The 19,840-nt window shown below is 52.9% G+C and overlaps 2 protein-coding genes across 3 annotated transcripts in view; one reads left to right on the top strand and one right to left on the bottom strand.

Moving 5' to 3' along the window:
* USH1C (USH1 protein network component harmonin) overlaps positions 1-4,660 on the bottom strand; it is a 46,415-nt gene extending 41,755 nt beyond the window's left edge. For both annotated transcript variants that reach the window (XM_045066160.1, XM_045066161.1), the window contains exon 1: positions 4,527-4,660. In XM_045066160.1, the coding sequence (XP_044922095.1) occupies positions 4,527-4,562 (36 nt within the window). In that variant the 5' untranslated portion in view covers positions 4,563-4,660. The remainder of the gene's footprint in view (positions 1-4,526) is intronic.
* A 7,401-nt stretch (positions 4,661-12,061) lies between these two features.
* The window catches only part of OTOG (otogelin), a 72,204-nt gene continuing 64,425 nt past the window's right edge, over positions 12,062-19,840 (top strand). Inside the window, exons 1-9 of the mRNA XM_045066023.1 lie at positions 12,062-12,101; positions 12,766-12,858; positions 13,027-13,181; positions 15,449-15,567; positions 16,857-17,062; positions 17,906-18,036; positions 18,294-18,400; positions 18,830-18,939; positions 19,320-19,448. Of these exons, the coding sequence (XP_044921958.1) occupies positions 12,062-12,101; positions 12,766-12,858; positions 13,027-13,181; positions 15,449-15,567; positions 16,857-17,062; positions 17,906-18,036; positions 18,294-18,400; positions 18,830-18,939; positions 19,320-19,448 (1,090 nt within the window). The remainder of the gene's footprint in view (positions 12,102-12,765; positions 12,859-13,026; positions 13,182-15,448; positions 15,568-16,856; positions 17,063-17,905; positions 18,037-18,293; positions 18,401-18,829; positions 18,940-19,319; positions 19,449-19,840) is intronic.

Here is a 19,840-nt window from a genome sequence, read left to right as displayed (position 1 = left end):
TTCTCTGCGCTCGCGACACCACTTTGTTCCCACCTCTGCTGTGGCACGCACCAAGCTGTGTTGCATGTTCTCTCTTTACTCTACTGTCTCCCACTCATCTGGGTGTGGTCCAGACCCAGGCCTGGGAGGAGGGCGCACAGGGAGGCCAACAAGCCCCTTTCCTCACCTGGGTCTGCACTTCTCTGTGCCTCATTTTCTTCATCTGTAAAATGGGGCTGAAAGTACCTGTTTTGTAGGAGTTCATCCTTCTCTGAGGGATTAATCATTGTTTTTCTTTTGTTTATTATTCATTGAATTAATAATCATTAAATGCTTGGCACAGTGCCTGGTAAATTAAGTTCTCAGTGTTTGTTTAGTTTTATTTAATTAAATGAGTGCGTGAGAATGCTGAGTGTCTTCTCAGCAGCTGGCAGACCGGGACCCCTCCATAAATGCTGGTGGGATGAATGGATCCAGCCACACTTCCTCCCAGGCCTTCACAGCATGTTCTGTGGTACTGGGTATATTTTGATTCTTGTTTTGTTATTCTTCGTCTTTTCAAGACACTTTTAGGTCCTACTAGCTGGTTCGTGGCATTTGACCCAGTGCTTAGCACAGCTGGTCATACCGTCCTTCCCCTGCTTCTCCTACCTCACTTGCTGCTCCTTCTCTTCCTTCTCTCCTCTAAAGGTTGGGGTGTTCTGGCTCTGTCGTGGGCCTTCTCTTCATCAGCACCGCGTCCCTAAGTGACCTCATCAGTCTCGGGGCTGAACTACCATTTACTCCTCAAGGACTCACTGAGGCTCCAGCATCGACCTCTCCCCACCATCTTCAGGCTCCCACAGCTACTGGCTTCTTAGTCACCTCTCTACTTAATGGAGGAACAGGCATCTCAAACTTCAAACATTCAAGATGGAGCTTTGCCGCCTCCCCTCCATTCCCACCAACCTGCTCCTCCCCAAATATAGACTCCCTCTTGAGGCCTCTCTCTCCACACCCAAAGCCACCCATCAGCAGAGCCCTCAGATCTACCTTTTCTTGGGTTCCTGGTCTGACCGCTTTTCATGCTAATCCTCCCCACCCCAGCCCGGGCTGCTGCAGCAGCCTCCTGTCTGCGGTCCCCCTTCTGCCCTTCTGCTCAGGGTCCCCTCAGTCTGCTCTACCAGCACCTGGAACAATCCCTTTTAAATGTAAAGGAGTCAGGTCACTCCCCAGCTGGTTCCCATCACTCTGAGAACCCAAAGTCCTGACCAAGGCCTTCAAGGCCCCGACCCCACTCTCGTCCAACGCCCATTACTCTTCAATCCGTATTTCCTCTCAGAAACACCATCCTATCTGTGGTTCCTAAAGCAGGCCCTTTGTACTCACTGTTCCCTCTTCTTGGAATGTTCTTCCCTATATATCCGCATGGCTCCTTCCCTCACTTCTTTCTGAATATGTGTTCAAATATCACCTCCTCAGAGAGACCTTCCCGACTACCATGTGGTTTTTCTCTCTATCCTCTCACCCTCATATTTTTTTTTTCATATTCATTTGTCACTACTTGACATTCTATGATACTTGTATTGGCTTACTTGTTAACTGTCTGTCCCCTCCACTAAGGAGCCAGGGACTTTGTTTTATTATTCAATGGTTACGGTACTGCTGGGCATGTATTAGCAGCCCAGTCGATGTCTATTACACGCATGCATGCATGATCACAAAACAGTGGAAGGCAGGGGCTCTTTCTGACCTCCCTACTTATCCCGTCTTCCCCACCCAGGTGCCTGGCCTTGGGCAGGGTACACTACAGATATCCATAAATGCATGATTGCTGACCAGGCAATAAAAACTCCTTTGAGCAAATGAGTAACCAAGTTCCTGCAATGGGCAGGTGCAGTGAACCGAGGGGGAGAGCCTTCTTTTGAAAATCTGGTTCTTCAAGGAAGAGGCTTAGTCTCTGATGCTCCTCTCCCTGCTCCTTGGTATTCTGGCCCAAGACTGTTGCTGGGAAGAGCATGCCAGTGTTGCCGATGTCCTTTGAAAAACTGCATAAGCCCAGAGGAACAGACTCTACTCACCAGCTTGGAGCCTCCTGGCTCCTCTCCAAGGATACTCTGCAGGTCTCTGCAGGTGGCTGTGGACCAGATGGTTACTATGGGTCCAGAGCAGCCAATCCTCGAATTCCTATTTAGTCCTAATGGTCCAGTGAGGTAAGCACTCTGAACCCCATCTCACAACTGAGGAAAGGAGAGCTCAGAGAGATTCAATGACTTGCCCAAGGTCTCACTGGTAGTGAGTGGCCGAGCTGAGATTTGACCCCAGTTCTACCTATAACTAACAGGTAATAGACAACAACGGACATTTGTTGCGGACTCACTAAATGCCAGGGTCTATTTAAACTCCCCACACGCATGTAGAACCAACACTCACAAGAACCTTACTAGCTAAATATTACTGTTATCCTCATTTAACAAATCAAAGAACTGAGGCTGGGAGAGGTGAATAACTTGCTCAAGGCCACATAGCATGTTCCATGACAATATGCAGGAACAACATGCCATCTCCAACAACTAAAGATTTAGGTTACAAACCATTCCCCACGGGTAAATGTGCTCCGCAACACTAAGCAAGGGATCGGTAGGAAGCAACAGACAGGAGCTGTAAATTTCACCCAGTATGGCTGTGCGCCCCCCATCTGTATCCTCTGCAGCTTTGTCCTCTCTCCCCGGTTGCTAGATGATCTCCAGCCAGGGAAAGCAAGGCTGCTGCTCTCTGGGAAGCAGCAGGGCACAAAGTCCAATCTGAGGCCCCAGACTGGTGTCTGCCCCGCCTGCACACACAGGGCCATTAATAGGTAATGACTCTTGTGACAAGGAAGAGCAGGGCAGTGGAAACACAGAGGCCTGAGGCCTGTTGGAGCCTGCAGGGCCTGGAGAAGAGAAACAGAGGCTAACTCCAGGGCGCAGTCAGACACCAGGGATCCCAGAGGTAATTCTCGAAAAAGAGGCAAAGACTGGTACCCATAGGAAAAAGGCCAAAGAGGACTGGATGTTACTTTCTGCCCAGGGGTAGGAAACTGAAATTCAAACCCGGGTCTTGGGGGCGGGGACGGGAGGTAGTGTTCCTTCAAAGTGGGTTGCCTGAAATCTACACTCACCAAATGTCCTCAGCAGCTGAAATTTCTCTCCTCCCGTCCCTGTGCAATGGACACACTGCTGGACAGTCTTATACTTCCCTTGATATTCACCAGCCCCCAATCTCCTTCTGAACTTCCAGCTATAAGCTTAGAATACCCAAGGCCTCTTTTTTAGGAGGCCTCTGCTGGTATGAGTTTCCCCCTTTCTACCCTACCAAACCTTGACCCCAACACTCAGCACCCCGTCATTAGCGTGAGGTCTGCTGCCCACCTGCCCAGCCAGCAATTTGAGGGCACAGACAGGTCTGGCACAGAGTGGGCATTCAGAATACATTTATTAAATGAATGATTGGCCCCTGGCCCTTAGCTCTGGCGCCCCCACATTGGCTGGTTACTCTGGCTCCCCTGGGCCTCTCTGTGGCGAGAGAGGGGCTAAGCACCCTGACCTTGCCTACCTGAGCTCTACCCGCTCAGGCCTCAGAAGAGGTTCGGTTTGGTCTAAAGACACTGCCCCTGAGGGCAATGTGAGGGTGTCAGCGTGCACAGTCACTTGTCCCTGAGGCAGGGCCCGTGGGTAGCTCTGGACACCCTGGCTTCATCCTTGGGATCTGAAGCATCCTGAGTCCTGGTGGGGAGGTCTACTGAGTCACCTCCAATGGTCCTCTCTGGCCTCAGGGCCTCAGCAGCGACTGCACAGCTCTGGAAACAGTTCTGGAAATGCCCTGGGTGAAATCCTGTAGCTTTCAGGGAGGACCTCTGAGAATCCTGGACCATCCTTGAGGTGCCTTTTTGGGACACACAAGGGGAGATGTGGCACTGCCTGAAGGATCTGGCTGACTTTCCTTACGTACTTCCTCCCTTCCTCCCTTTGCCCCCTGGTCAGCACCTGTTCCTCAGCTGCTTCTCAGGCCCTAAGAAATGCCCTGAAGCGGGGAGGGGGCTCCCTAAAGTGCTTTCTAACTCTTGTGTGTGTGTTTTTTTTTTTGAGAGGTCAGAGAGAAACAGTTTCCCTTTCCACCAATCCCCACCTCTCAGACAGACACTGCCCCATACCCTCTCTGTATGCTCCAACAGCTCTCAGCTTGGGGCACTAGGAGCTGGGTTCTGCCCACTATGGGACAAGTCCGAGAAGCATCCTGTCTCAGGTCAAGGCTGGAAGAAATTTCAACCCCAGAAAAGTCCCAGTCCTGCAAGGCGGAAGGAGAAAGGACACTGTCTGAAGATCCATTTATGGGTTCCCACACCTAGAGTCCTAGTGCCCCTTCCCTTATTTTACTGGGATCCCTGCTGGAAACCAAACAACCCTCAGGTTCCACAGCCCTAAGGCCACACTGGAAAAGGGAGGGGTGGCACCGGGTGTGTCCATCCCCCACCACCCTGTCAGAACTCCGGGGTCTTGAACGCTTTAGGGGTCCCTAGCAGCTCTGACCTTGTGCCGGAATTCTCGAGCCACCTTCCGGTCCATGGCTGCGCCAGATCGAGCCGCTACACAGATCGAGTCGCTACACAGCTCGCTCCTTCGGATGCCGGGTCGCTGCAAGCCGGCGGGAGCCTCACGGGAGATCCGCCGGCCCCGGGAGCTGTGGGGGCGGGGCCTGAGCGCGGTGAGGGCGGGGCCTGGGCGGGGCGGCTGGGAAGCCCGAGACACCTGTCCTGAAGCTTGTCGCCTCCCACCGACGACCGCGGAGCAAAGGGCCTGGAGTGTGTGTATGTGGTGGCGGTGGCGGTGATCGGACTCCAGGCCAGCGCTCCCCTTGGAATGATCCCCAAATACAAGCGGCGGAGGGAGAGGATCTCGGGAGGCGCGGGCTGGTGTTTGAGACTTTTTGTGGCCGTCAGAATACTTTTTTGAGAAGGTCCCGAGAGTGTCGGAAGGGTAGGTAGGGATACTGTATGGATATGCAAATAGAGGCCCTTTTGCGTGCTCCTGAGGTTTTCACCCCCTGCCAGGCATTTCAAATCCGAGTCCTTTCTGTAATGACCTTCACCCGTGGGCTTATTCCCAGTCAGAAGAAATCTTTGATCTGTGAATTCCTTGGGGGCTGGGTCTTAAGCCCCTCACAAAGGCCTGAACTGAGGGCCAGGCAGTGCCTCTCCTGAGCCGACTTCCTCTCCCACCTCTCTAGCCCAAACCCACTCCAAACACACACATACACACTCTCTCTCTCTCACTGAGGCATGGAAGAGCCTGGCAAAGACATCCTGGCTTACTGCTGACTTTACCCAGGGCCGAGACCCCATCTGGTTCATTTGATTCAATTCAACCAAAGTTTGTTCAACTCCTAGGTCTAGCGCTGGAGTGCAAAGACAATGATGAACCAAGCCTGGGACAGACTGAGAGGGAAGGAAGAGGGGAGTCAGGAGAGGGGTGATAAAAACAGAGGTGAATGGGAGAGAATGAGATCTTTTTTTTTTTTTAATATTTCATTTATTTATTTGACAGTGAGAGATCACTGTAGGCAGAGAGGCAGACAGAGAGAGAGAAAGGGAAGCAGGCTACCTGCTGAGCAGAAAGCCCAATGTGGGGCTTGATCCCAGGACCCTGAGATCATGACCTGAACCAAAGGCAGCGGCTTAACCCACTGAGCCACCCAGGCGCCCAAGAGTGAGATCTTTAATCACAGAGCTAGATAGTGCCTGGAGTTAATCCAGGATGGGGGCTTGACCTGTTTGCAACAGGTCAGGGGGCAGGGGACAGGGGACAGGGAGATGGTCAGCAACCCAAAATAGTGTAACTTCAGGGACACCTACAGACCCCCTCCCCTTTTCATCTTATCCTCAATACCTAAAGCTTGGCCAACAGACTTATTTTTACTGGGACTAAATTATTGCCTAGTTTAGGATGTAAAACCTTCCTGGAGAGGAACCTTCAAATATTACCCATGTTCTCACCTTTGTATTAACTAGTTAAGTCCAAGATAAAAGGAGAAGCCTTGCGGGATTTTCAAAGGTCCAGGAAAGATACTCAAAATATATTCCCCTCCAGCTTACTTTGTTGATTCTCTACATCTCTTCACTAAGTCATATGGCTGTTATTTCACAGTTAGAATCCAGCAGAGTGGCAAATGGCCTTACAAGGGAAATGCATCCACTAGCCACTTCAGTCCTTTTCCATGAGCAGCACTCCCACAGACTCTCTCCTTCTTTAAATGCTTCCCCTCTTGGTTTTGAGGATGGCACTGAGGCCTTGCTCTCCTCTCCTATGAATGTTCCTTTTCAAGCTTCCCCTGCCTTCATCTATTCCCTGACCAGGGTTCCATCCTCGACTCCCTCCTCTTCCTCTCATCTATGCCTATGGCTTCAAATACTGTGTGTGGGGAAGTGTGCTTTATTTACCATTATATTCCCAGAACACTGTGTGGTAAGAAATAGATGTTCAACAAATTTGTTGAATGGACGAATGAATGAATGCTTCCCAAGTCTATATCCCTGCCTAGGGGTCTCCTGGGGCCACCACTGGCATTAAAATATTCTTCCTGGACAGGGAGTGTATCTTGTTCACAAAATTAAAGTGGTTTTTGTTGGTTGGTTGGTTTTGTCGCTGTTTTCCATTTTGTTGTTGCTGCTGCTGTTGTGGTTAAAGTCTGGTTGTGAGGGGAGCAGTAATCTGGGAGTGTGACGCACTTCTGTGTTTCAGTCAAGGCTTTCTGAGCTGGGGCCTGAACTAGTGCTGGGCATACAGAGGACTAAGTCACAATCCATTCCCTAGAGGTGCTCAGAACGGGGGATGGGGGTGGGGCTAGAGTAGGGCCTCGGGGCTCTGGAAGCTGTAGTGGTTGAGTGGTGGGAGCACAGGCCAGAATTCTGCAGCCTTGAGCCTTGGTTGTGCCACTGACCACTGAGTGGCATGTCCCAGGGCATCTGTGAAAGGAGAGTGGAAGACCGGACTCACTCAAACAAGTGCCTGGGGTGTCTGGTGGAAGGACCTGCCAAGACCCACGCTTCTAAGTTGGGGATCTTTGAGGAGTAAAGGATGTTGGGAGCTGCACTTGCTCCCCCAGGGTATTAGGGCCCAGTGATCTGAATCCAGACCCCTCTGGCGAGGATCAGCCACTGGACTAGAGGGGCAAAAGGGCAAAGGCTGGCGTCTAAGTTATGGTAATGAGCTGAGCCATCCTGTCACTCTAGCTCGGGGAGGAGCCAAGCGCCTGGGAGGAGGGGCCGAGGGAACCCTCGGGCGAGAGAGCGAAAGGGACCGTGGCCGCGGAGTGGAGATGTGACCCTGCCTTCGCAAGGACAGGCATTGGGGCCCCCCCGGCCCTGCGCTCAGGCTTTCCAGTTTCCCCGCACCTCATGGGGTCCCTGGCCCCTGGAGCCACCACGCCGGCGCTCTGCCTTCTTCTGGCCTGCTTCTGGCTGGCGGGGGGCGAGCCGGGGGGCCAGTCCCTGCCGGTGCAGTCTCTCGGTGAGAGGGGTGTGGACTAGGGGAGGAGGGGGTCGGGAGAATGTTCAGGGGAACGGGCTTCGGCACATTCTAGAAAGGGAAGAAAAAGAGGTTGGAGGGAGGGAGGTCAGGGCAATAGCCAAGGAGAGGGTCGGAGGGGGCGCAGAAGGAAAAAGAGGCCAGCGACAGCCTGTTGGGGGGGGGTGTGTTGCGGAGGTGGGCAGAATGGGTCCCAAGCTAGTCAGGATGGAAGAGACCCAGGTGGGGAGCTAGAGAGAACTGGGGCACAGAGAGTAAGAGGAAAGAGGGAGACCCCTGTTGGAGAGGTGGCCAGAGAGGGGGAGAACGGGTTGAAGTCTATAAGGAGAGAGAATTGGGGGGGATGAAGAAGAGGCTTCCTGGCAGGTGGGGAGGACAGGTGGTGGGAGACCCAGCAAAGGGAGGCCTGGCTTGAGTGGAGCGCAATCGTCCCCAGGTGCAGCACCCACAGTCCAGGGTGACGGCCAGCTGCAGCCACCCGAGCCGGCCCAGAAGCCCAGGTGAGTAGGCGCAAGCTTGCGGCTGCCCCACCCAGGCCTCCCTCCTTTATTCCTGGTATGGAGGACCCCAGGGTTTTAGCGCGGAGGGTGGGGTGCCCTTGGGGTGGTGGGGAGGCCTGTCCCATTCCTATCCCCTCCCCGATGTTAGGCTTGTTTCTTATCTCGCCACAGACATCAGGAGGTGACCCTTGCCACGGAGGACACAGCAACAGTGATGGGAAGCCAGGTGAGAGGAGGCCTGGAAGGGAGGCTTCCACGGGGAGGGGCTTCTCTCTGTCTGGGACTGGGGCTGGAAGGGAGGCTTCCACGGGGAGGGGCTTCTCTCTGTCTGGGACTGGGGCTGGCCGGGAGGCTTCCACGGGGAGGGGCTTCTCTCTGTCTGGGACTGGGGCTGGCCGGGAGGCTTCCACGGGGAGGGGCTTCTCTCTGTCTGGGACTGGGGCTGGCCAGGAGGTCTGTCGGTTGCAGGAAGGTTGTCTCTGCAGTTATTTGAAAGGGAACAGTGTTCCTAGTGTATGTCTGAAGTATGCAAATTCACGGGACACTTGTATTCCCACTTCACTCATCTCTTGGGACCCTGTGGTCCGTTCAGTTTGTTTTTGTTTTTGCTGTGTTTTATTTGGGGAGGAGGGTACTACGATGCAGTCAGGACAAAGCCGACTCTCCCGTGCCCTGGGGTGAAAGTATGAAGGTGGAGTTCTCTTGTCCCTGCCTGGTCTGGGGAGGTACAAAACCCCATAAGAGGCCCTATTCCATACCTTGAGCAGCAGGGGTGCTTTGAGAGGAGAGACCATTTTTTTTTTTTTTTTTTGCCTCTGGATCAGGTGACTTAGGCTCTTTTTCCAATCCTGTCCTGCATGCGTCTTTTCTTCGATGGCAGATGCGTTACAAATCTCGCCCACCCCACAGCCAGATCCCCCAGAACACCTTGACCCTCAACTCACGCACCTTGGCCCTAGGGATCTGCTCTGGGCAGCTCCTTGTGCCAGCAGTTTGGGGAGTATCATTTATAATAGAAAACAGTGTGCCTCCAATACCTCCCCTTTGGAAATAGGTAGGAAGACCCTGAAGGCAGGAAGAGAACTTGTTTATTCTGTAAGTGGTAGATAATCTAGGCTTTTGATTTCTCGTCTGACCATTTTTTCACGTCCCAAGTTTTAGAATCACAGTCGGATGCAGTTTGAGTTGAAAGAAAATAGTTTTTTTGTTGTTGATGTTGTTTTAAGATTTATTTATTTATTTTATTTGAGAGAGAAGGTTGGGAGGGCCAGAGGGAGAGGGAGAGAAGCAGGTAGCCCACCGCCGGGCTCCATCTCAGAACACTGAAATCATGACCTGAGCCAAAATCAAGAGTTGGATGCTTAACTCACTGAGTCACCCAAGCCCCCTGTTATTCTTTTTATATATGATGATATCAAGGTAGGTGGGTAACCTGTTGGGGCCCCCAGGAAGCAGGTGAAACAAGGTCTACTGGTGGAGCCAGCCTGTTGCCCCACAACATAAATGCCCCACAGTACTCTAGGAATCCCTTTGTTTTGGTGGAGAAAATGACCCTCAGCCAAGCACCTTATTCCCCTGGCAGGATTCCTTCCTTGCTGGATTCCAGGGTAGGCCTCCCTCCCTTCTCCTTGGGGAAGCATCTGGAACAGACAACACCAGTAGGTTTCTCACGTTTCTCCTTAGAGCAAATAAGGGGTTGGAATGGCCTTCCTTTAAACCCACTGGAGTGGGTGTGGGGGAATGAAGTCATTAGCCAGAAAGTGAACCCGGGGATCCTTCAAGGGCTTCTGCCTGGACTTACCTCATCGGTAAGGGTGGGGGTCCCAGACCAGCAGCTAAGCAACCTTCATTTCAGGGCTGCCACATTCCTACAGAGCACAGCCATTCTCCAGAGAACTGATCGTATAGAGCAGGATGGAGGAAAAATGCATTGTTATTTACAGGAATCTCAATTTCACTGAAATTTAGCATTCCCTTTAATTATGCCTATAGGTTACAAACCACAATACAGCAGTAGCAGTGTCTGTGACTGTCACCAGGAGAAATCACAGATATTGTCATATCACCTTACACTTGTTGGTATTTCCAGATCTCCTCTATACTCACTACCTCAAAACTCTGGCCATGATAAGACCCATTGTTAGACCTTGCTGTTTAATGTAGTAATAAACAAGGCAAATAGTACCAAATCACACATTTTTATAAAATATTTTCATAACTATATTGCAATATAATCGATGTCTTTTGTCATCTTGTGTCTCATTTTATGTATTTATACACATTTTTCTAGGATTGGGTCAATAGATTTTGCTCGGTTATCAGAGAGGTTCTTGGTATCAAAAGGACTAGAAACTTCTGATCTATACTGAAGATGAATCATTTGGGCAGGATTTAAAAATTTCTCCGGAAAATGGCCTTGATTCTATAGTGCTATCTTGCCCTCATTAACACCAATCTCAGAAGCCACATCTGAGGTGGGGGCGAGGAGTGGAGAGACAAAAAGACTAGGTTTCATTAAGAGCTCTTTGGGGCCTGTGGGATACAAGACGATCGTTTTTCCCATGTTCTCTGAGGCCCTGTGAGATCGATTACGACAAAGATGGGAAGCCTGACTCCTGGGGCTCAGGCTGGGTGTGCCGGGTAAGGAGAGCTGGGGAGGACCTAGGAACCAGAGACCAAAGTGGGACAAGGCCCAGGAGGGGCCAGTGACCTCCCAGGGGTCAGCAGGACAGTGAAAAGGGAGGTGGTGAGTACCCAGGGATGAGGCAGAGAGACTGGGCCCACCAAGGAGGGGCAAAGACGTGAGGCTGGGCTCCAGGGACAAAGGGTTCTGAATCTTCTCCATGTTCTAAGTCTGTGGCCAGAGGCTGGGGATTCTGCCCGAGGATGTAGAGATGACAGCGAGAGAGGAAGACACATGAGACAGATACCCACAGTGTGCTTGGTGCCTTGTTGGCCCTGTGACTAAGAACATAAACTCTCTGAGGGCTGGGACTTTGTCCCATTTACATTGGTAATCTATAGAAACAGGGAGCCTGGGGCTCTGAGAGGGGAGGAGCTTGTTGTGCCCCAGACCCCAGAGCCAGGTGATATGAATGATATGAACCATCTCAGAGTAGGGGCCCAGGTATCCAAGTCAGCTAGCTCTGTGGTGACTGGACACACCTGATGTTCAGGATAGTTCTAATTTCAAGTGGTTTATATCTGGAGAGACCATGTGTTGGGATTTCTGGCCTGGAAGATAGATTTCTCAGCTAACTTTGCCTGTGTCCTCCTCCGATTTATGGTATCAGGGAGAGTCCTGGCTTGGAGCTGAGTTCTGAGGACCGTGGGTGGTGACCTGTGAGGAAGGTTGGGGTGGAAGATGGGGTGAGATGTTCTTCTGCCTTGGGGCAAGGGGCTGCCTTTGTTTCCTAGGCCTGCTTTGTGTGGTTTCTGTGGTGAGGAGGAAACATAGTTGTTCTCCAGATCAGGGGTTTTTGTGTTGGGCTGTGGGGGACTCAAAAATGTACTAGGGAGGGAAGAAGAGAGGGGAGGCTGGGGGGATATTGAAGCATGGAGGGGAGCGAATATGTTCAGGCGGCCAAGATGCCACTTTGGAGGGTAAAAACCACCTTCGCTCCCCTAGGGCAGGCCTGAGAATTCTCCCAGACCTCTCAGGTGGGCCTGGGGAAGTGGAGTGGCTGGGGGCCTCCCTCCTCTAGGAAGGGCCATGACCTTTAGGAAATCCCTCCCTGAGTTCTCTTCCTCGTCTTTAAAAGGAGATTGAAGTCCTGGACTCCTTGGACATGTCTTCCTGGGAAAGGCGGCTCCATCGGGCCAAATGTGCGCCATCTTGTAAGTGACCCCCTCCCTGTGGCCTGTGGGAGGGCCCTGGCCCGCAGGGAAGCTGTGAGGCCAAACTAGGCTCTCCTCAGGGCCTCCTAGGTCCTCTTTGCCCTGCAAGGGGTTCCTTACCACCTTCCCCAGCCTGGCCTCCCAACTCTATTTTGCTTTCTCCTTGCTGGCTGAAGAGAGCTTCCTCTCCAGTGTCCTGTTCGTATGGCCCTGTGGCTTTTCCCTCTCATGCTGTCTGATGCCAGTGAGATTGGGATTCCTTGTTTAGTGCTTGTTTCCTCTCTCCACTTCACCCTGTTTCTGTGGCCTCTCCCCTCACCCTTTCCGGTATCCATGGCCCTTTCTCTTGCATCCTGGCTCCTTCCCTCACCACACTCTGCTCCCCTCTGTCTTACTGTGCTCTGTGCTCTGTGGCCTTTCTGTCTACCATCTTCTCAGTGTGAGGCACCTCCCCACTCCCTGGGTCGTGCTTAGTTGTCTTCCCCTGAGCTTAAGGAACAGTGAGGAAGAATGGTCCTTGAAGATTTCTGGGCAGTCTCCTTGCTTACCGCGCATGCTCCATACTCAGTCTGCCTTGCGTGGTGGCCAGGAACTTTAAGCAGAGGGAGCTGAAGGCCCAGGTGGGGATAGCCCGGGGTCACTTGATGCACACTGAGGACAGGTACTCTGAGACCCCATGCTGCCTCCCTGTCAGGGACGGAGCCAGGCAGCCAGATCTGAGGCACCCTACTGGTGCCACCACTAAGGCTAGCTACGGAGGAAGTCTGAGCCCACCTGTGGTGAGGATCTAAGTGCCACGCAGCTCTGGAAGGGCCGGGTCAGGTGCCTGGCATGAGGGAGGTGATGTATCCCGGGGTTCTGCCCAGCTTGGCGTAATGGGGGGGGTGCCTTCTGTGTCTCCCCTGAAGACTTGTTCTCCTGTTTCAACGGGGGAGAGTGTGTGTACCCAGCCTTCTGTGACTGTAGACGCTTCAATGCCACAGGACCACGCTGTCAGATGGGTGAGTCTGAACTTTGTCCCAGTCCTGGTATGGGCCTTGGGTACAGGGAAAGCTTGGGGGCCTGAGTCCTGGGGGTCCTAGGCTGGGAGGGGCAGGGGCTGGCCCTGCTAGCCTGTGGCCTGAGGCCCACTGCAGCTGCACAGACACGTTCTATCTTCTCTGGCACAGTGTACAATGCCGGCCCTGAGCGGGACAGCATCTGCCGGGCATGGGGACAGCACCACGTGGAGACTTTTGATGGTCTCTACTACTACCTCTCCGGGAAGGGCAGCTACACCCTGGTGGGGCACCATGAGCCTGAAGGGCAGACCTTCTCCATCCAGGTGAGGCCTTCTTTACCCTGCCAATCTAGGAAGGTTGCATGAGGCTCTGGAGCTTGTGCTGGCCAGAGCTCTGCTTGTCATAGTTAGAGAGTCTTCATCTGGAAGGAGCTGGGGCTCCTCAGTTCTCTCTTACCCACTTACTCCGGGTTGCCCCTGGCCAGTCATTGATTTAGTCACTTGGCATTAAGTGTTAGTCACCTATCTGTACTCTTCCCGGCACAAAACTTGGTAGTGGCCTTGTGGACAATAATACAGATGTGGTCTCTGTCCTCGTGGAACTCACAGTCTAATGGGGAAAACAGACATCAAGTTGAATGAATCATTTCAAGAGTAACAGAGCTTCAGAGGAGAAATGACAAATGTTAGAAGAGCATGTGGTGGAAGCCTAACCTTGTTTAGTGGGAAGGATAATGATCAGGGAAGACTTCCTGGAGGAAGTCACATTGAAGTTGAGATCTGAAGAATGAATTGGAGTTAGCCAAGTGAAGGGTCAGAGGGATGAGTTAAGAACATTCTGGGTAAAGGGAATTTGGGTGCTAAGGACCTGAGATAACAAAGAACATCACGCCTCTGAGGAAATGGTAGAGGTCCTGGATGACTCAGTTCAGGGTTCTCTCTTCTAAGAAGCCCTCCTGGATGCACTGACCTCCTCACCTGGCTCAGGGGCTGCTCTCTGTGTAACCAAAGTTCTATATTGTTGCATGGTCCATGCCTTTCTCTTACAAAGGTCTGTTTCCAGGTTGGTCTTTTCTACTGGATAGAAGCTTTCTAGGCTGGACCATGTCTTTCCATTTGGTGTTCCCAGAACCCAGATTAGTGCTCAGTAAAACTTCGTCCTGTCTATGAACACATGCGTGAGACTCACTGTCAGGTAGATCTGATTTCCATGCTTACCCTGGGCGCTGAGTGGAGGTCAGTACACCTCCATCTGGAGAGAAGTCTGCCTGGGGAGCCAGCTCTGCTGAGGGGCACCTTGGTTAAGACTGAGCTAGCTCCAGGGGCTTGGGAGTTTGGGGAGGTCCTGGTGCTCACTGTCATCCCTCTGCTGGCAAGTATACCCCTCTGTCTCCGGCATAGACCTGTCAAGGGGCTGCCAAGGTACCGCACCCTGGATGGGCTGACCAACTCTGTCCTCTCTGCCTTGGCATATCAGACATTGGGATTTCTCATGATGGTCATTTCGTGATGGTTATGTTATAATTACTTAGAGTAATGGGGTGCCATGCATTCATGGATTATGAAATAAATTTAATGAGTTATAACCAGCACCCCCCTCCCTGGAAGAAAGAAAGAAAGAAAGAAAAAAAAAAAGAAAGAAAGAAAGGGAGAAAAGAAGGAAAAAAGAAAAAAAAACTAAAGAGAATGGAAAATATAATGTGGATGAATTACACATTAACAGGGGTGAATATTATTTTGTAACATTTTTGTTTTATTTATATATGTATATATTTATATTTCTTACTGTGGGTCATGATCTAAAGTCTGAAAAATTTAATTAGACCGTGGGGTGGCTTTCACAGGCCCCACTTTCAGCTGACCTAACTCCAGCCTGCTCCAACACATTTAAGGTAATCTAGTGGAAGGGTTTCTACACTGGGAAGAGAAACATTGAAGGTTTTCCCTAAGCCCTGGGAGCCTCAGTTCTCCCCCTTCTCTTGGGTCTCCTGGCTTTGAGGTGAAGGTTCTGCCTGAGGAGGAGGCAGAGGAGACAGGCACGTGACAGGCAGCACGGGAGTGACATGTGTGGCTGGGGGTGTAGGGAAGGACTAGACCGTCCCCCTAGCCTGCCAGGGTCATGGTAGGAGTGTGTGTTTATAGTGTGTGTATGAGAGTGCCCAGTGAATCTATGAGGGGTGTGTGTGTGTGTGTGTGTGTGTGTGTGTTCTGTGTCAGAAGGTGTGAGTGCTTAACTTGGCTTTGAATCTGATGGGAAAATCTGGGTTACAAAAATGAAAAACTCAGAAATAGGGAGACAGCACAATGTCTTGGAAAGAGCCCTGAAATTTAGCCTTCAGTCCTGGGATGGAATCCTGGCTGTGTGTGTGTGTGTGTGTGACCTTCATCACTAAACCTCTCTGAATATCAGTTGCCTCCTCTGGGAGATGTGTATCACCACAGCTATTTCCTCTGTGGGGTGCTTGGCACACGGAGGGCAGGTGATTACATCAAGTGGGAGCTTCGCAGGGTGTCTCTGGGCTCAGAACAGAAGCTCGGGGCCAGGCCTTTGGCAGGAACCCTGCACAGTGACCTCTAACCCCCGCAACCAGGTGCACAACGACCCCCAGTGTGGCTCTTCCCCCTACGCCTGCTCCAGGTCGGTCAGCCTCTTCTTTGCGGGCGAGCAGGAGATCCGTCTGGCCAAGGAGGTCACCCACGGAGGCGAGAGGTAACTGTAACACCTGCCCTGAGCTCGCCTGCTCCCTGGCACTGGTGGTGGGGGAGGGTGAGCACCTTCCTTCGAAAGCCTGAAGAAAACCGTTTTCTGGGGGCAAACAGCGGATTGTCCACTGTCAAGGCAGCAACATACGGGCAGGCCAGCTGGGTTTCTTGTCATCTGGGTTTAAAGAAAAATGAGTCCCTCAAGATTTTTGAGAAACTCTGTGGGTTTCCAGGTAGTGGGTATTTGGGCCAATAGCAGAATTTTCCAGATAGTTGAGAATATACCACTACAAGCATACTTACTTTTTTTCTTTCACAATTTTGAGGGAATCTTCCTGAATGGATCATACAAGTTGAAGCCTCCTCAGAGCAGATACTGAGCACAGTTTCACCTTTTCTGATGACAAAGGGTCATTTGAATGTCACTTATCTTGCTGGGACGTCTGGGACCAGGGGAATGAGGACTCTTCCCCCCACACCACATGGCCCAGACTGTGGTTCTGAAATCTTTCCCGTTATCTTGTCTTCACTGTCCTCTCCTTCCCTTGCTGTCCGCTGTCACGCTGCTGCTGGGTGGGGAGAGGGAGTCGTCCTGTGAGGACCCTTTTCCCGTTCTCATTTCCTGCTTCAGATCTGGAAACTGGGTAACCAAGCTCTCTGGGGCCGAGTGTAAAACTGAAAGTCCAAGGGTTTCTCCTGTGAAGAAAAGATTGGTATATGGATCTTTGGGTACCAATTTTGGCCGGTTAGACCCTTTTTTGTTTTTGTTTTTCTTCCCTGATTTTCAGGTGGATTGAAAGTTGACACATTCCAGACAAGCTAGGAGACCCTGTCCCATACAACTGGGAATGTGGTTGGGACGGCTATGACCCTGCTTCTTTTCTTCCACTCCCAGTTTTCCTTATCCCTCAGCTCTTTTCTCTTCCTCCCCCTTTCTTGCTCCCCACCCAAAAACCCAAACCGTCAGTGTCTGCTTCTACCATTTCTCCCATCTAGGAGAAAGGAGCTGACGGCTTCACTCTTAAGATTTATCCCTGCCAGGGAAATTGCAATTTTGAAAGCAAGCTTTAAACTCTGAAGACAAAAGAATCCCTATCTAATGGTGGACTTCAGATACAGGGGAAGTCAGGGGGAGGGAATGTGGGGGCCGCAGATACCATGCTACCAGGCATTTGCTCAGGCGGGTGCTGGGTATACGATGGGTCCTGCAGGCAGAGGACGACAGGTCCTTTGGTGAAGGGACTGGATGAGTGGAGGTGGCGTGAACAGCTTGAAGCTCTGGGCCATGCCCTGCAGGGTCCAACTGCCACAGGCGATGGGGAGCGTGCGTCTGCAGCGGCTGGCCGGCTACATCCTTGTGCGGCATCAGTCAGCCTTCACGCTGGCCTGGGATGGTGCCTCAGCCGTCTACATCAAGATGAGCCCGGAGTTCCTGGGCTGGACTCATGGACTGTGTGGGAACAACAATGCTGACCCCCAGGACGATCTGGTGACCAGCTATGGTGAGGAGCAGGGCAAGTGGCCTCCGAGGACTTTGGGTGGTGTAGGGGATGGGCCAGGCTGGGCTGGGCGGGAGAGGCCTTGGGGCAGAAACCTGGGCTGGAGATACTGAAGACACAGCAGGAGGCCAGGGACCGCCCCCCCTTCCTACCCAGTGTGTGGCTTCAGGCATGTTCTTAACCACTCAGCCTCAGTTTCCTTATCTGTAGAACAGTCACAAGGAGAGCCCATACACACTAGGGTTGTGTGAGGGTCTAAAGGGCACTTTGCTAGCGGGGATTGACCCCACAAGATGAGTATGTTCCGGGGGCAGGGAGCCAAAGGCCGGAGAGAGGCCGGATGAGAAAGGGCCCCATGGGAGCTGAAGATGCCTGTGGAGGTGTGGTAAGAAGTACGAGTGAAGCCTACAGGGCCAAATCGTGGCTGCTCTGCCCGGAAGAAGGGAAGTGATCTCTTTGAGCACCCACAGCATACCGAACGCATAACATGCAGTTTTTGCAGTAACCTCATGGGGGCACTATCTGCCCTGTTTCACATATGGGAGAGCTGAGGCTCAGGGAGGTGCTGGAGCTTGTCCAGACTCAACCCCCCCCCCACCCCCCCACCCCCCGCCCAGGGGCTGGAGCAGTAGGGAGCTACTACAGGTTCTATTGCCTATTATTACTGGCTTTTCCAGGAGAATGGTTCCATTGGGAAATGCAGACTGGGATGGGGGCCAGGAGGCTGGATTCTTCCACTCCTTGCCCACCTTTTGGCATCTCTTCGGCTCCCCCTGCCCTCTCTCAGAGCCCTCTGTGGCCCCTTCCCCGTCATCTCCCTGTGGTCATGCTCATTCTCACCTCCAGGGAAGCTGACCGACGACGTGGCTGAGTTTGTGCACAGCTGGCAGGAGCAGGCCCCCAACCAGCCTCCGAGGCCTACAACTTCCTCCCTGCCTCGCCCACCGTGTCTACAGCAGAGCCCAGGAGCCATGCAGGTCTGGACCCTGGGGAGAGCGCCTCCCCCTACCCATTCTAGTGTCTGGGGTGGTTCCTTTCCTATCCACCTCTTAGAAAGTCTCTGATTGCAGCAGGGGCCCAGGCTCATCTGTGCCTATGGTGCCACCCTTTTGTCTCCACCATTCTTGTTCTCTCTCCTGAGCTCAAATTGGCGTTCGGTGTGTGGGGCTGGTGAAGTCCAAGGGCTGTGTGTGGCTTTGCCAGCCCCCAGCTCAGCTGCTGGCCCTTTCCCTAGGGTGTGTACGACCGGTGTGAGGCACTGCTGAGGCCCCCCTTTGATGCCTGCCATGCCTACGTCAGCCCTCTGCCCTTCACAGCCAGCTGTACCAGCGATCTCTGCCAGTGAGTAGGCAGCCCAGAGTGGAGCTGGGATTGGGTTGTGGGGAGACCTGTTTTGGTATTGCAGGGACCGGGGGACAGGGAGGCAAGGGGGCTCAGCATGTGGGCCACTGAGCCTGACAATCACAGGCCCTGGCGGATAGGCTTCACAAAACTCAGAAATTCCTATCTGTGTAGGTGGGACAGAGCTTCCCTAGTCTCTGAAGCCCAGAAATGGGGACTGATGCCTTCGGGGTCAAATAAGTCAATGGCAGTGTGGGGACTGGAGCCCAGGTGTCCTGCCTCCATCTGTATATGTGTAGATATCTTCCCCGTCTCCCTTTCCTAGCTGCGTCACAAGGAGGGCTGCCTTGAGCCCTGGAAGACTTCAGAGGGTGCTAGAGGGCATGTGACAGATTGGGCTCTGGTGTGATGCTCCATTTCCTGGCACAGGTCTGTGGGCGACGAAGCCACCTGGTGCCGGGCGCTGGCTGAGTATGCCCGAGCATGTGCCCAGGCAGGGCGGCCGCTGCGGGACTGGAGGACCCAGCTCCGGCAATGCGGTAGGGGCGTCCTGCTGGTGGGCAGGGAGGGGTTCACGTGAGCTCTGTCCTGGGGCTCTGGGTGGCATCCTCGGGCCTCAGCTCAATGTCCTGTCCCGCTTAGAACCACAGCTGTCGGAGCTAAGTCCTGAGGCCCCATCCTCCTGTGACCGAGGAGCAGACAGGCTCAGAGTGGAGGGACTGGCCTAGGGTCCCAGAGCCAGCTAAGGGTCGTTCTCAGAGCCTCCCCTGCTCTAGCCAACTTCCTGGTCATCCATTGCTCCCACCAGGGATAGGGGAGCAGGAAGATCACAGCCCTTCTTCCCCCTATCCCAAGGCCTGGAGTAGGGGCTGGGTCTGTCCTGGCAGAGCCTGAGCTGGACTGTCCCCTACTCCCGCAGCCGTGCAGTGCAAGGAGAAGTCCTTCACCTACAATGAGTGCATTGCCTGCTGCCCCGCCTCCTGCCAGTCCCGGGCGTCCTGCGTGGACAGTGAGATCGCCTGTGTGGACGGCTGCTACTGCCCCGACGGTATGCTGGGGGTGGGGGGAGCCTGGCAGTGTCTTCCTGGGCTGGCACGGATGAGCATGAAGCAGGGGCTCAGAGGGGCCGTGTGTGTGGAAAAGATGAAGGAAGGAACACACAACTGATTAGGGAGTAACTAAATGACCGGCTTCAGGGAGGTGACGCTGAGGGTGGCTGTCCATCCCCATGTTTCATTTGATCCAGACTGAGCTTTGTAAGGTGTGTAGATCAGGACAGGTCATTCATTTGCTCATTTGTCCTTTTTTCGCACAGGCATTTGCTTAAACACTTACCCACATTTTTTAGGGGGTGTAAATTTGCAGCATGTCTGTAGGTGCAGCTCACTTGGTGGGGTAGGGTTTGAGATCAAAATATAATGGGAAACAAGGACACTGACT

This window comes from Mustela putorius, unplaced genomic scaffold (assembly GCF_011764305.1).
Source record: "Mustela putorius furo isolate JIRA1106 unplaced genomic scaffold, ASM1176430v1.1 tig00003859_pilon_pilon_pilon, whole genome shotgun sequence".
Classification (NCBI taxonomy): Eukaryota; Metazoa; Chordata; class Mammalia; order Carnivora; family Mustelidae; genus Mustela; species Mustela putorius.
This window is presented reverse-complemented; position numbering and strand designations above follow the sequence as displayed.